This window comes from Cornus florida, unplaced genomic scaffold (assembly GCF_030987335.1).
Source record: "Cornus florida cultivar Cherokee Brave unplaced genomic scaffold, ASM3098733v1 CherokeeBrave_3.0.0_Hap2_Chr07, whole genome shotgun sequence".
Taxonomy (NCBI): Eukaryota; Viridiplantae; Streptophyta; class Magnoliopsida; order Cornales; family Cornaceae; genus Cornus; species Cornus florida.
Genome location: NW_026775577.1, coordinates 20619173 through 20634907, shown reverse-complemented (window position 1 = coordinate 20634907; position 15735 = coordinate 20619173). Strand labels below are relative to the sequence as shown.

Genomic DNA, 15735 nt, shown 5'->3' with positions numbered 1-15735 from the left:
TTGTGAATGAGAATTTTCTTATTCAATTTATTCTCAATTTTTGTCTACTCAGTATGGGTCATTTCGAATTAACACTATTAAGGCAAGTGGAAAGTGAAAAAATTGACCATTATGTTAATTTAGGAGAAGAGAAGGCTTAAGCAGCAAGTAATCATTATGTTCATCTCATGACTCAAGAAGCTAGAAAGAAATTTAGGAATAAGCAAGAAAGGGCATTAAATGAACAATCCCAAAAATTAAAAGATTTAGGTTAATCTACTAAAAGAAAGGAATGTAATAATGTAATAGTAAGCATTTGGTTTATGTATATTTCGAATTACTTATTGAAATTTTTTCTATTACATGATAGGTTGACTTAAGTACTAATATTTATGTTTCTAGTAGATACAAGGATTACGTATGACCTAAACCACAAATTTAAATGAGAATTTTCTATTTATGAGGATTGGAAAAAAGTTTTGTTAAAACCATTGAGACATTTTGTTTAGTCTTAAACAATGAATTTTATTTAAATTATTTTAAACTCTTTATAGTTCTTCAATTTATCTCAATTTGATTTTATTTCAAAAATTTATGTTAATGATTTTTCCTTTAAGTTTGATAATGATATTTATTCAAGAAATTCTAATTTGTGAGTTATGGTATTATTGTTGATGATTTCTGTAAATTCAAACTTGATAGTTTATTTATTAAAACCCTTTTGACCTTGCATCATAATTTTAGAATTAAATGTAGCTCAATTAATGAAAATTTATTTATCTTGTGATATAAAAGACTAGATAATATTCAGTGAAAGGTTAGGAAAATTAATAAAGGATGTGATTCTTTTGTATCTAAAATTTACGGATTTTGGTGTGCGTATGAATTGTATTAAGGGTAAACAAACCAAACACACAAAGAAATAAGCCACAAGAAATACAGAGCTTCTTGAAATTATTCATACAGACATTTATGGACCTTATAATGTTCTGTCTTTTGGTAGAGAAAAATATTTTATCGCCTTTATAGTTAATTTTTCATGTTATGAATATATCTATTTGTTGCATGAAAAATCTCAATCAATGGGTACTCTTGAAGTATACATAAATGAGGTTGAAAAACAACTAGATAGAAAAGTGGAAATCATAAGGTCATATAGAGGTGGTGAGTATTATGGAAAGTATGATGAAACAGGTTAATATTCTAACCGTTTGCTAAACTCCTTGAAATGCATGGCATTTGTGCTCAATACACTATGTCAGGCATGCTATAACAGAAACGTGTAGCTGAAAGGCATAATCGTACTCTTATGAATATGGTTAGGAGTATGTTAAGTAATTCCTCGTTACCCATAATGTTATGGATGTTAAGTAATCTAAAGGGTACAAGTTTTACTATCCTAAATATAGTACGATAATTATTGAAACCGGTAATGTCAGATTCATTGAGAATAGTGAAGTCAGTGGGAGTGATAAAAATAAGAATGTGATCATTCAAAAAGTTGGTATAAATTCATTTACGCATAACTTATAAGGAAATAATTGTTCCTTCAGTTGTTGAACTATATAACAACGAATAATAATTGAATGATCAACAACTCCATGATGAGATTGTCACCAATGAATCGGTTATAGAAGAACCACAGAGGAATAACATTAAGAAGATCTCAAAAAGAAAGGAAATCTGTTATTCTGGATGACTATGTGATATATCTGTAAGAATCTGATTTTGATAGTGAAATATATAAGGATCCGGTTACATATTCACAAATCATTGACAATAATAATTTTAATAAATGGATTAGTGCCATGAATGAAGAGATTACAAAGAAACCTTTTTTATAGTACTTAAGAAGGATTCCCTTAAAATATAATGGCATTAGTAACTTATTATGATTTAGAGTTACATCAAATAGATGTCAATGCAACTCTTACGAATGAGAGTTTAGAAGAGGAAATCCATATGGAATAACTTAAAGGCTTCATATTAGAGGGTAAAGAATTCATGGTCTGTAAACTTAAGATGCTAATATATGGATTTAAACAAGCTTCCTAACAATGGTATATTAAGTTTAATGATACTAGTATTTCTTTTGATTTTAAGGAAAACACTTTTGATCAGTGTATATACCAGAAGTTTAGTGGGAGTAAGTTTATATTTCTGATTTTATATATTAATGATATTTTGTTTGCTAGTAATGATCTTAATTTATTATAAGAAACTAAAAGTTATCTCTAAGAACTTTGAAATGAAATATATGGATGAGGCATCCTACATGATAGGATTAAAAATATTTCATGATATATCTCGTGGATTTTTTAGTATTGTCTCATAAAGCATATATTAAAAGAGTTCTAGAAGATTTGGCTGGAGGAACAATATTATGAAAAAGTACAAAGTAATTTATTATTACTTTGTCTATTATGAACTTTTAATTTGTAGCATGCTTTGAGGTTACAATTTATGGTTGCAGAATTTATTTCAGGACTTGGAGTTATAGGTACTATTTTCAGGTTGCTGAAAATTTATGATGCAATTGTTGATCTTCTTGTATGAAAAATGACAGGTACTTTAAAGTTGAAATACTTTATCATTAAAGAAGATGTTTAAAAATAACGAATGTTTATTGAACATATAAACACACAATTTATGATTTCAATCCATTAACGAATGGACTACCACCCAAAATATTTATGAAACATGTTGAAAGAATGGGTCTTGAATGTAGTCAATGATGATTATTTTTTAATTGTGAATTGCTTAACAGTGTTTATATATATTTGACATTTTGCGCTGATTAAATGTGTTTCTGATATTTCCTATTAATTAATGTACATGTATATATTATTTTAAAAAATGGTAATAAGAATAATTTTGGAAAATACATTATTGTTAGATCATTATTGATACTCTCATTTATAGACTATGTGGAATAGATTACTAGTGTTGTGGTATATGGAAGGGACTGTGTCATTTAAGAACATATAACCGCCATAATTCACATGGGTAGTTTATTTACCACGGTATTTATGATGACCAACTTAATGATTCAATCTGATTTATGGTGCACACTAATGACTATTTTACTAAACCACTACAAAAGTTATCATATGCGTCAAGTGGGAGAATGTAAGATTATTTATTAATTGTGTGACCCACATGATTTGGATATGTGATATATTTCATTAATTAGTGGTTAAGTAAATAGATATCGGATCAAAATAATATTATTTGATCAACTTATAAATTACCTTCATGGTAATTAATTATTGGAGAAGTGTTTTCTTATTTATTCTTTACTTTGATAGAGAGTGGAATTAAGGTTACTAAAAAGGAAAACTGGTCATCTTTCTGCCTTTATAAAAGTGAATATTCCCATCAATTATGTACGCTAATGAAAACAACACGTATAATATTTATGTGTGCAAAAGGCCAAGAGAGAGAAATTGGTTTCCACCATTTGAATATTGCAGTTTAACATGTTGTTCGTTCCGCAGAAAGGATTTTGACATTTGCCTTGATCTCTTTGAGGTTTACAATTACAGATCGATGTATTTATATCTAACTATTTATTTATGCATTATAGATATGTGAAATTATGAATTTCTAAAATATGAGATTCATATAAAGTTGTGATTAATGCTTGACACAAATTAATTAAAGTTTACATTGAAATGGTGAAGACGGTGACATCAAAGTTGTGGTGGGTGAAGAGACGGTTGGAAAGCTCGAGGACGGGGATGAGGTGGCCGAGGCTGGGGTGGCGAGGAGGGCTGCATGGGGCTTTGTGGTTGCCATGGCTGAAGAATGGAACTTTCAGCTATATAAATATATGTATACAGTGAGAGAGTGAGAGAGTATGGAAACAATGAAAATGAAAGAGGTTTACTACTGAGTGTTAATTGAATATGTGAGGCACGCAAAATGTTACTACTCTCAATAATTAATAAGGGCTTTGACAAATAAATTACAAATATTTAAAAAATTATAAAAGTACAGTAATAAATAAGAAAATTAGTGAGGTAGATAAATGTAGAATGTGATTAAATATTTTTGGAAAGAAGTTATGTTCTTACTTATTAACATTACTTTCTTGATGTTACGCAAAATTTTATTGTATTTAACACTAGATTTAATTATTTAGGTTTCTTGTTTATTTATATATAATTTTTATAGCAAGTTTAATATTAGGTAGTTATTATTTTTTATTTTTTTATTTTTTTTCCTTATGTTATAAATTTTCTCAACTTCTTAGGTTTCCTAATAACTAAATAACTAATTTTTTTTGAAAAAAAAAAAACTAAAATTTTATTTATTATAAATACTTGTAAGGTACGAGCATTAAAACTATTAAGTCTTTTATTAGGATTTGATTTCGCTGTCACAAGATTCAAATCCTAAGAGAGGGACGAAAAAGTTTGATTGAATGGCTTCCACCACTACTGCTAAAATCATCGGCGGCAAAAACGACCTGGCGGCGAAGATCCTTCAGCGTCTGCCGGCGAAAACCCTCATTCGGTTCAAGTCAGTCTCTAAAGCATGGTTCTCTCTCATCTCCACTCCTTGCTTCCTCTGGCAACATCATCATCCCAAAGTCTCCGGCCTTTTCTTCAACCCTAGATCCCAAACTGAAACCATCAAATACATTCCTCTCACTCATTCCGACGTCTTGAGGAATCAATGTGATGATATTGCAACCGTTATTAATGATGGAGAAGAAAATAATTCACCTGCTAGAATCATAGACTCTCGTAATGGTTTTCTACTCGTCTCTTTTTATAAGAAGCAGAGCTGTAGTTCCGATTGGAGACAGTCGTACCACGTTTATAATCCTACTACCAAGCAATTCTCTACTCTTCTGTGGCCTTTTCCGGTCACTTTCACTGACCTTGATGATAACAATGCATATTTGGTTTTCGATCCTTTAAAATCACTTCATTACAAAGTTGTTTTGGTTCAGGCTTCAGATCATGGTAATCCCTACTTGTATCAAATATATATTTATTCGTCGGATACCAATGACTGGCGGAGATCACCACTGGTTGGTGATTTTCATCCTTCCCCGAAATCATTAAATAACTACGATGATTTTCATCCATTGGACTTGAGTGAAGGAGTCTATTGCAATGGTTCTATCCATTGGATTTCTTACCGCGCAGACAAAATTTCCTTTTACTTGGATGTCAATCAAGAAAGATTTTGCCCAATGCCATCTCCACCATATAACTACGATGCAGGTTGTAAATGCCAGCATTTTGGGGAGTCTGGAGGTCATTTGCATATATTAGATATTATGATATGGGATCCAATGTCAACATCTGGGAGATGGAAAGTGATTACTCCAAGTGGACAACCAAGTATCGAGTTTGCGTAAACACGAGGACGATGGTTGTTGATCTTGCATTAGTGGTTGTCCAAAAGGATACAGAGCTTAGTTTAATCCATAGTGAAGATGAAGGGGAAGTGTTTTTAGTACTTGTTCGCACCGAGAAGAATTATATGATCATTTCCTACAACATTAAGGAGAACATATTTAAGAATCTTGGTGATGTACCATGCGGTCCTGTCACGTCTTGGTATGATTTGTGGGGTAAACACTCTTGTATCCATCGTTACATTGAGACACACTTTCCTGTTTGATTGATCGTGGTGGTACATTGTAATCACTTAGGGCCTGTTCGGAAGGCCAAAATGTTTTTGGTTTTGGTGTTTTGGTTTCGGTTTTGGGCCCATATCTCGTTTGGTGTGGGCTGATATGTTTTTGAACAGGTCCATATCATTTTCAGATTTGGGCCAAAACCCATATCACCAAATTGGTGATATTGGGTGTTTTCAACACTGTAGTGGCCATACCAAAAGGCGAAACCATTGAATTGATTGAATGAATTTTGTGGGCGGTGTCCCTTGTTGAATTAAGGGGAACATTTCTGTACACAATTGAAGTAGTCTTCTATTATACTCCATAATTACTGTACACCATAACAATGTATTAGGAGGAACATTTCTGAGTTGGATTGAAGTGTTTCATAGACAGTACCTTCTTTACTTATCATTGACGTGTTGAATTATGAGTCAAAACATAATTGAATGTAGTACCATTGAATTTTAAATTCTTATGTAATGTAGTACCATTGAATTTGATCATTAAAATTAATATGATATAAACAATTTAGTAAACTATTCAATTACTTTAATAATAATTAGATGGACATGAGCAATTCCAATGTTGAGCAATACCCATCAAGAGACATTCATTCTTTTAATGGTGAGAATGGTGAGGATATTGTAGTTATTGAATAGGCCGATGTCGCTGTTTGGTGTGATGCCCATCAAGAGAAATTCATGCTCTTGATGGAGGAAGAGGTTGGAAAAAGAAATCGTACAGGCACGACTTTTAATCCAAATGGGTGGACACATATTATGGACGCAATGTTATCGGAAACTGGAAAGAAGTACACGAAGGACCAATGTAGACAGAAATTCAATAATATAAGAGCACTGTACAAAGATTGCAAACAAATATTATCTAAGACTGGTGTAGGGTACAACAGTGAAACTGGGATGATTGAGTTAGAAGCTGAAAGATGGGTTCAATTGTACAAGGTTAGTATTTCTAATTATTTCATTCCTACCGTGTGTTATGTGTTATTTTGTTTTTATCTAATGTTGTTCATGTGTTTTGTTTTGCATGAGGTCATTTACACTTTAAATTTACAACTAAGCCTGAAAAAAGGTTAGATATATCTGGTTTACTACTTCTAATTATTTCATTCCTACCGTGTGTTATTTTGTTTTTATCTAATGTTGTTCATGTGTTTTGTTTTGCATGAGGTCATTTACACTCCAAATTTGCAGCTTAGCCTGAAAAAAGGTTAGATATATTTTGTTTACTACTTCTAATCATTTCATTCATATCGTGTGTTATTTTGTTTTTCTTTAATGTTATTCATGTGTTTTGTTTTGCATGAGGTCATTTACACTCTAAATTTGTAGCTTAGCCTGAAAGAAGGTTATATATATCTTGCTTGAATTAAATTTGTGAACGGTGTCCCTGGTTAATTGAATTTTGTGGGCGGTGTCCCTTGTTAAATGAATTTTGTAGGCGGTGTCTCTTGTTGAAATAATTTTGTGGGCGATGTCCCTTGTTAAATGAATTTTGTGGGCAGTGTCCCTTGTTAAATGAATTTTGTGGGCGGTGTCCCTTGTATTTATTGTGTTTTGAAATTTTAGAAATGTTCATTTTTAAGGGAAAATCATGCCGGGTTTTTTAAAAATAAAATAAAAAAAATTTATAATTTAACTTTGCTTTATATTTTGCTATTATAGGTAATGTCTTGTTTTACATTCAAATTCATTTTTTGTTACTACATTGAAGGACATAGCAGTAAGTTGTAGGCAGTGGCACCAGTGGGATTGATAGGAAACATTCTCCAGTCGCTGCAACTCCAAGAAGCTAGTGATCTCTAAGTTAATCAAATGGAGGCCTATGCAAGTATAAAGAAATGGGTGTACATTTTATGGAATGAATATTAGTGATCTCCAGTTGTGTGTACATTTTATGTAACTGTAATGAAGTGTGTGTGTACAAACATACTATTTTTAAGGAATGTCTAGCCATCTCAGCGAAAAGAACTTCAGTTTCCTGAGCCTTCAGACCCTCATCATAAAGGAAAGACACTCCCATATGATTATTCATATTTATTAATTCTGCTTATGGTTGGATATTGTATGAAATATTCACAAGTCGGTTATCAAAATAAATACTTAAGAAAAGGGGAAATGGTCTCATGACTAAACAAAAAAAATATTACCAATTTGAAGGACCCCCACTACAAAATTTCAAACTAATTTAAGTGAAGTAAAACTATTCACAAGCTTCGATGTCCACCAACTCTCAACTCTGACCAATTCAAGAAGATCAACGTTTTGGCTTTATTTCTTGTTAGTTTCAACTATAAGGATCTCTCTCTCTCTCACACATTCATCATGAATTTATATATATATATATATGAAATAAAATAAAGTTAAATGGAATGCAAGCCAAAAGAAAAAGATAAATGGAGTGCAAAAATCTGCTCTCATTAAAAGATTATTACAAAGTTAGATTTGTAATTTGGTTGCCATTAATCATGTTTATGCAGATTTATTCATTATACAAAGTTTAAGATTTGTAGTTTGGTTGTCACTATATATGTAAATTTATTCATCCAAACGTACAATTAATCATGTTTATGCAGATATAGAATTTTTGATAACCAAACTAACTTGCTAAACGTGTTTTGTTTTCAGATTCCTTAAAACTCATGACAATATCAAACGCGTTATCATGTTTCTGATATATAATTATCAAAAACAAAACAATCGTTACCAAACATGGATCCGATTTCTACTAAAAATATACCAACACCAAAACGATTGTTTTCATATCATACCAAACTATAACATGTAACGTTATCGCCATCCAAACGGACCCTTAGGATTGGGTGGTTTCAATTTCAGTACTCTAATTGTAGCTTCAACTCCAATCTTAAAATCTATTTACTTTACATTATATTTATTAATACTATTTTAGTTATTTTATGTCCATCAATTTTATTATATTTATATTATTTTGTTTTATAGTATTCATTTATCACTTGGGCCGTAACTATTTCAGAATTTTAGATGTCCTCCTTCGAAAAATCCTCTTATTCCTAGAGTTCTAAGGTGTTTACTTGGTTGTGTTGCTATGGTATCTTACTGAAATTAAGTATGCTTTTTAAATCTGATTTAGTATTGAAATTTTTTATTTTTTATTTTTATTTTTATTTTAACACTGCATTGTGAATTGACTAATATGCTAATTGGTGTTCAATTTTAATTGACATTTGTTCTTACAATGTAAATAAGATTAACAAAAACAAGAAATTTTTCTTTCAAAAACAAATAGAACAAAAGATAAGAGTTCGTCACCCCCATATCTCCAATTTAAAAGACCCCTTTAATTTTAATTACGGCAAAATAAAAAAAAAACAACCCACACAGAAAAGTTTTCAAGAAGAACAGTTTTATTGATGCCAACTGGTTATGCAGCAACGTACATACCTCAAATTGCTTCTTATATGTCTAGTCGCCTAAAAGAGAGTTAACATATATGTACTTTACTTTTTCAACGTCTTGGTCAACAAACAATTCTTTTGTCATGCATATCTTCAACTTCTTCTTCAAACAATGAAAAAAGCAAGTCCAAGGTCCAAGTCTTCTGGCAAAGACTTGGAACCGCTCTCGAGAAATATTTTATTGCTCTTTTTGTTATTAGTGGCATAGTACTATTATTAATTTATTAAATACTAACCTATAGGAATAGAAACCACTAAAATAGAGTACTTTAATTTATATGATAATGCATAATTGGTTGACTACACCAGTATTATCAATACAACCTAAAAGTACTTCTTAGTATCAAGAGAATGAATTTAGATGGTTTTTTTAAAATTTGTAAGAAATAAAATATATCTTTTAATAAAATTTTCTATATAATCGTCAATAAAGAAATGTTATGAATGAATTCTAATGATAGTATTAGTGTACTACTCATTCCAATATAAGAATGAATGGCGAGGGTTTAAGTAACGAACAAAGTGAATATGTGAGTGATGTATGTAAGTTTCTTACCAATAAATATATATATAAAAGAATGAATGTGACAAACGTGATAGGGTGCTATAAGAATGAATGTTATTGTTATTATTATTATTATTATTATTATTGGACTATAGTCTACAAAATTTATTTAATTGACAAAATAAGATCACAAATGAAATTATAGGAAGAGTAGACCACAAGAACGAAACCAGCACTGAGCCTTCAAGTACGTTGTAACATGTTTTCTGTAGTAATGGATACTTTAATTTTTTATAACATGTGATTATATACTTTCAATTTGTTGAATATTTATACAATTTGAGTGATCTTAATTTAAAAAGATTTACTTCATTCTCTAAAAAAGTATTTGTTGTTTATTATTTGAAAATCATTTGAATGAATTTTCTTATATTTTAGAATATTTAATAGCTAATTTAAAGAATGAGGGTGGGCAGTGTGATCGATAACAAAATATTAAAACATGTTTGGATAGTTAAAAGGTTAATTTTAATGACAAATTAAATTTTACACAAATATATATATATATATATATATATATATATATATAGAAAAATAGTTTTAATTTGAGAATGGTATAAATGAAAGATTGAGATATTAAAAACTTATGTGGAAAAAAACAGGTTTCAAAAGGAGGACATAATGGTGATTTTCCATGTAATATATGCTTGAAAACTAGATTTAGATTTACATTATGACTCTGGATCATATAATATATGTTGGACTTGGGTAGGGAAAATATTACTATTGGGCTTCAAATTACCAAACCAAACCCACCAGCCCAAAAGATCAAACCTAAAGATATACTGGTACTAATGAATAAAAATAACTTGATATATATATATCTTAATATATATATCGTAGTAGTTCATATAATTTATTTGCATGCCTTTTTCTGCGTGACCAAACAGTGCTGTGAATTTAAGTAATTGTGGAAAGAGAGATACAGCCTCCGAGGCAATGGATGGCGAAGAAGATGGCTTCCTTCTGTACACACACAGACATTGAAGCCATTTTCTTCATCCTCCATTGTCTCGAGCCTAATCTCGCGCCTTCTTCGCTTTTACAATCAATTAAGGTTTGTTTTATTTATTTATTTTATGCTTTCATATTTCTCTCATCTTTGAAATCAAGGATTAGTTTTATAATATATATATATATATATGAAAAAGATTTAATTGAGATGAGTTTTAAATTTTTGGGTTTGTATTCTTGAACTGAAAATTTATTCAAGAAAACAATTTTTGTTGTGCAAATTCAATGGTGGTTTTTGATGGATGACCAGGAAGAGTGGTTTCGATCAATTTTTGTAAATTCGAGGAAATTAAAGAAGACACCTTTTAGAGTGAATATGAGTTCTTTGTGCAAATTCAAGATGATAATCTTTATTAAACTTCAGTTTTCTATAGCTACTGTCCTTTAGTTATATATTCCAAATATTTTTATTTATTATTATTATTATTTATTCGTGATTGTTTCGTCAAGAATTTTTCTGACTACCCCTCCCATGCAAAAATAAGATTGTTTCAAAAAAAAAACACATATGCTAATTGGGCTGAAAATTACCAAATCAAGCCCACCAGCCCAAAAAATCAAACCCATGTATGCGCAAATATTTTATAATGAACCCATTTTTCATTCCTATACCATGTACCCCATTTGGTTTTGCTATTAGAAAAATCGTTTTTATTCTTAAATATATTTTCAGTTCACTTGATTTGTTTGTCCTAGTTCTCTTACAATCTATGTACTTGAGAGTGGGACAAAGGCTATAAGCCTATAACATAGTGGTAATTTTTTACATTTTAAAATAGAAATTCAAGGTTAAAAATAAAAAATAATAAAAATAAAAAATTCGTTGTGAATGTTGGATAGTCTATAGGTAACAAGGACAAAAAAATGCTCAATCCTTCTTTTCACTCCTCTCCCATACCGATTATAATAAATAAAAAGCTTCAAGATTATTAGAGGGTGGGTAGCAAAAGATACATAGTAACTGAAAAAAATAAGCCCTTGGTTTCAGTCACAGCAAATTACTTGCTCACTTAATTTCATTTGGCAATTGTTGGCCACTTGAGATAGTGAATTGTAAGAGGACCCCCTTTGCTCAAAGCACTCACTGCACTATTTTTTAGTTCCTTGACTTTACCTCTTTTAGAGTTCATTCCATTTTCCTCCATAATCAACCTCACCATCTTCTCTATCTCCTCCCTCATCACCACTCCCTTGGACGGCGACACTTTTGGCGGGTATGCCATCCCGACCTCCTTCGTCAGCAAAGTAGCATTCATATTCTGCTCTCTAGAGCTGAATTCCACCCACAATGTGATAAAAATCCTCCTACTGATGGGTGGGCCAAGATATTGGCCTGTTGGGCCCACATTGGGACCACTAGGTCCACATCCTTAGTCCGGGCCAAAAACCCATCAGGCAAGAAATCTAAAGACCCATCACAGCCGTTGATTGCTGCGGTAAGATAATCAAGTGCACTGTGCCCTGTGGGTGGGCGTACCACCCAAACAAATCTCTGGTGGCTAAGCTCCAACCCCCAAGCCAGCTCTTTGCTGGCTTGACAAAGTCCCACCGCTCCCAAATGAGACATAGAGAACTGATTCCCTACTTTGCATGTCTAGCCAATCCAATACACTGCTCCTTGAATCGGACGGTTGAACTAGTCTGATCAGTGGCCCAACCGGGTAAACCGACACCTCTTTAACGGTCTCTCTTAAATTTCTAAGGGCCCCAATTGTTGTGCTCTCCAGATCCTGCCACGTGTTCACTAAAACTCCATCTGCGGTCAACATCTGAGACCCAATACGCACGTAATCATCAAACATCTGACCGGTCCGGTCTTGGACCGCTAGAAAAAGGTCATCGAACTGGACCGGCTTGCAACCAGGAATTCTCAACGGTTCATTTTCAGTACCAAACTCATCACTTTCAACATTTTTGGTCATGGAAGGAGCATACAGTGTCATGGCTACGAACCATGCAGAGGTGGGCAGGTAGACATACTTCGACATCCCGAACTCGTAGGCGACGGCCAGAGACTAAGAAGTCGACGACGAGGACGGTTGGAGGGGAGTCCATGGAGTTGATTGCGGACCGCAGGTTAGGTATTGAATGGCGCATCATGGCTAGGAGTTGGGTGAAAATGGTGGCGTCGGGGTCCACCGAGCCGGAGATATCTACCGGTGGGAGCGTGACGACGTTGAAGGGATTGGAAGTGAGATATTTGGATTGTGTTGGTGATGTTTGGGTTGAGATGGTGAAGACGGTGACATCAAAGTTGTGGTGGGTGAAGAGACGGTTGGAGAGCTCGAGGACGGGGATGAGGTGGCCGAGGCCGGGGGTGGCAAGTAGGGCTGCGTGAGGCTTTGTGGTTGCCATGGCTAAAGATGGAACTTTCAGATTTATAAATATATGTATAGAGAGAGAGAGAGGAGGAGGAGGAGGAGAGAGAGTATGGAAACAATGAAAATGAAAGAGATTTACTAGTTAGGGTGTTAATGCATGCCATGAGTCCATGACTGGTCGTGGAATATATAAGGCAATTCTTAGGCAAAATTGAATAAAGTGATCGACATTGATCGAGTGTGAGGCACGAACAATGTTACTACTCGCAGCCAATAATTAATATTAAAAAATCATAAAGGTGCAGTATTTAGAGGGTGAATAAAATTTGTCCACAAGCATTCCATTCATATTCGGTTGTAAAAATTCCTTTCAAATTTGTCTTGACGTACACCAGTAGAAGTTTTATGACGCCAAGAAAGTCCCTATTTCACATTTAAAAAAGACCAAAAGAAAGAACAAGACGAAGAGAGTTAACATGTACTTTGCTTATTCCACGTCGTGGTCAACAAACAATTCTTTGTTGTAGCATGTTGTATATTTTCAGCTTCTTCTTCAAACAATGAAAAAAACGAGTCCATCTAGAATATTTAGGTCCAAGTCTTTCCAGAAGACTTGGCAGAGACGACTCAATTAACATGTTGCATGACTAGTATTTCTCTCTCTAGTGACATGGTATTATTAACATATAGTAATTGGTTGACGACACCGATTATATAATATTACGAGTGCAGATAAGTCTTTCTGCTTTCTTCAATCAAGTTTTTAATTAAAGATTTGACCCGAAAGTAATTATTCTTTGCAGTATCAAGAGAATGAATTGAGATGACTTACCCAAAAAAAAATGAATTGAGATGGTTCTTTTGAAATTTATAAACAATAAAATGATTTTTTAAATAAAATTTTCAATATAACTTTCAATAAAAAAATGTCATGAAAAAATTGTAATGATAGTATTACTCATTTCAATATAAGAATAAACGTGAGGAAGGTGATAGACTAGTGAAGGAACTATAAGAATGAATGTTATTATCATTAATATTATTATTAGACTATAGTCTAAAGTTTTGTTTTATTGACCAAATAAGATCACAAATGAAATTATGTTGAATAGAATCAAGACTTCAAATTCACAGTAAGTAAATGTTAGGGCACGGCAAGGCAACGAGGAGTTGGAATTCTACGAAGAAATGGAAACCTTCGATTACGTTCACAGATTGTCTCAATATTGTACTTTTTGACGTCACAGACTGAAGTGGTCGTGTTTTTCGGGTTGTACACCAAAAACCCACCACTAAACTCTCTTTAGGTTCATACGTGTACGCCAAAACAGAAATCGGCTCTTTTATGCCATTTTATCTTCAACTTCTTCTACAAACAATGAAAAAAGCATGTCCAAGGTCCAAGTCTTCTGGCAAAAACTTGGCAGAGATGAGCCAGCCTCGAGAAATATTTTATTGCTCTTATTTTATTAGTGGCATAGTAGTACCTATTAACATATAAGGATAGAATACACTAAAATAGATTACTTTTATTTATATGATCGACAATGTATAATTGGTTGACTACGCCACTATTATCAATATGAAGAAGTTTTTCTTCGTTCTTCGATCAAGTTTTCAATTAAAGATTTGACCTTAAAGTATTTCAAAGAATGCATGAAAAGGTTTTATTTATTTATTTGTAAGAAATAAAATAATTTTTTTAATAAAATTTTCAATATAGTCAATAAAGAAGTGTCATGAATAAATTCTAATGATAGTATTACTCATTTCAATATAAGAATGAATGGTGAGAGTTTGAGTATCGAGTAAAATGAATGTGTGAGTGATGTGTATAAGCTTTTTTGTCAATAAACATATATATATATATATATATATATATATATATATATATATGTATATATATATATATATAAAAGAATGAATGTAACGAAAGTGATAGATTAATGAAGGTGCTATAACAATGAATGTTATTATTATTATTATTGGACTATAGTCTACAAAATTTATTTAATTGACCAAATAAGATCACAAATGAAATTATGTTGAATGGAGTCAAAGACTTCAAATTCATAGTAAGTAAATGTTAGGGCACGGCAAGGCCACGAGGAGTTGGAATTCTACGAAGAATATACCACAAGAACGAGACCAGCACTGAGCCTTCAAATACGTTCTAACATATTTTCTGCAATAATGGATACGGACTTCAATGAGGAGCTTAATTAGCTTTGAACAAGTACTACAAGAAAAACAGTTTTTTACCACGCCCTTTCTACCATGGTTTTGAAATAACCGTGGTAAAATATAAATTTTCTACCACGGTTATTTTTATAACCGTGGTAGAAAATTTATATTTTACCACGGTTATTTCAAAACCGTGGTAGAAAGTTTATTCTACCACGGTTATTTTAAAACCGTGGTAGTAATTATATTTTTTTACCACGGTTATAAAAGCACCGTGGTAGAAAGTTAATTTATTTCACCACGGTTTTCCATTAACCGTGGTAGAAAGTGAGGTTATTTCACTAAATTTTAGCGGGATAAGGTCGCGCCCTTTGTGCCGCTTTTTCTACCACGGTTAATGGAAAACCGTGGTAGTAATTCAATCTACCACGGTGGAGCACCGTGGTAGAAATTGAATATAGAAGGCGGGTTTTATTCCCGCTAGCTTCTTAAAGAAAAAATTAATCTTTTTTTTTTATATATACATAAATATATATAGCCTCGCACGTACACAGACCACACGATTAAAATGTAG

At 32.3% G+C, this 15735-nt stretch overlaps 1 protein-coding gene and 1 non-coding gene across 2 annotated transcripts; one reads left to right on the top strand and one right to left on the bottom strand.

Annotated features, from left to right (window-relative positions):
• Positions 1 to 4405: 4405 nt before the first annotated feature.
• Positions 4406 to 5353, top strand: LOC132316379 (F-box protein At5g07610-like). The gene has a single exon (XM_059814862.1). It carries the CDS (start codon positions 4406 to 4408, stop codon positions 5351 to 5353), a length of 948 nt encoding a protein of 315 aa, XP_059670845.1.
• Positions 5354 to 15288: 9935 nt separating this feature from the next.
• LOC132268024 (small nucleolar RNA SNORA72) lies at positions 15289 to 15415 on the bottom strand. Its single transcript, XR_009469168.1, has one exon. It is a non-coding gene; the product is annotated as a small nucleolar RNA SNORA72 (small nucleolar RNA).
• Positions 15416 to 15735: the final 320 nt, after the last annotated feature.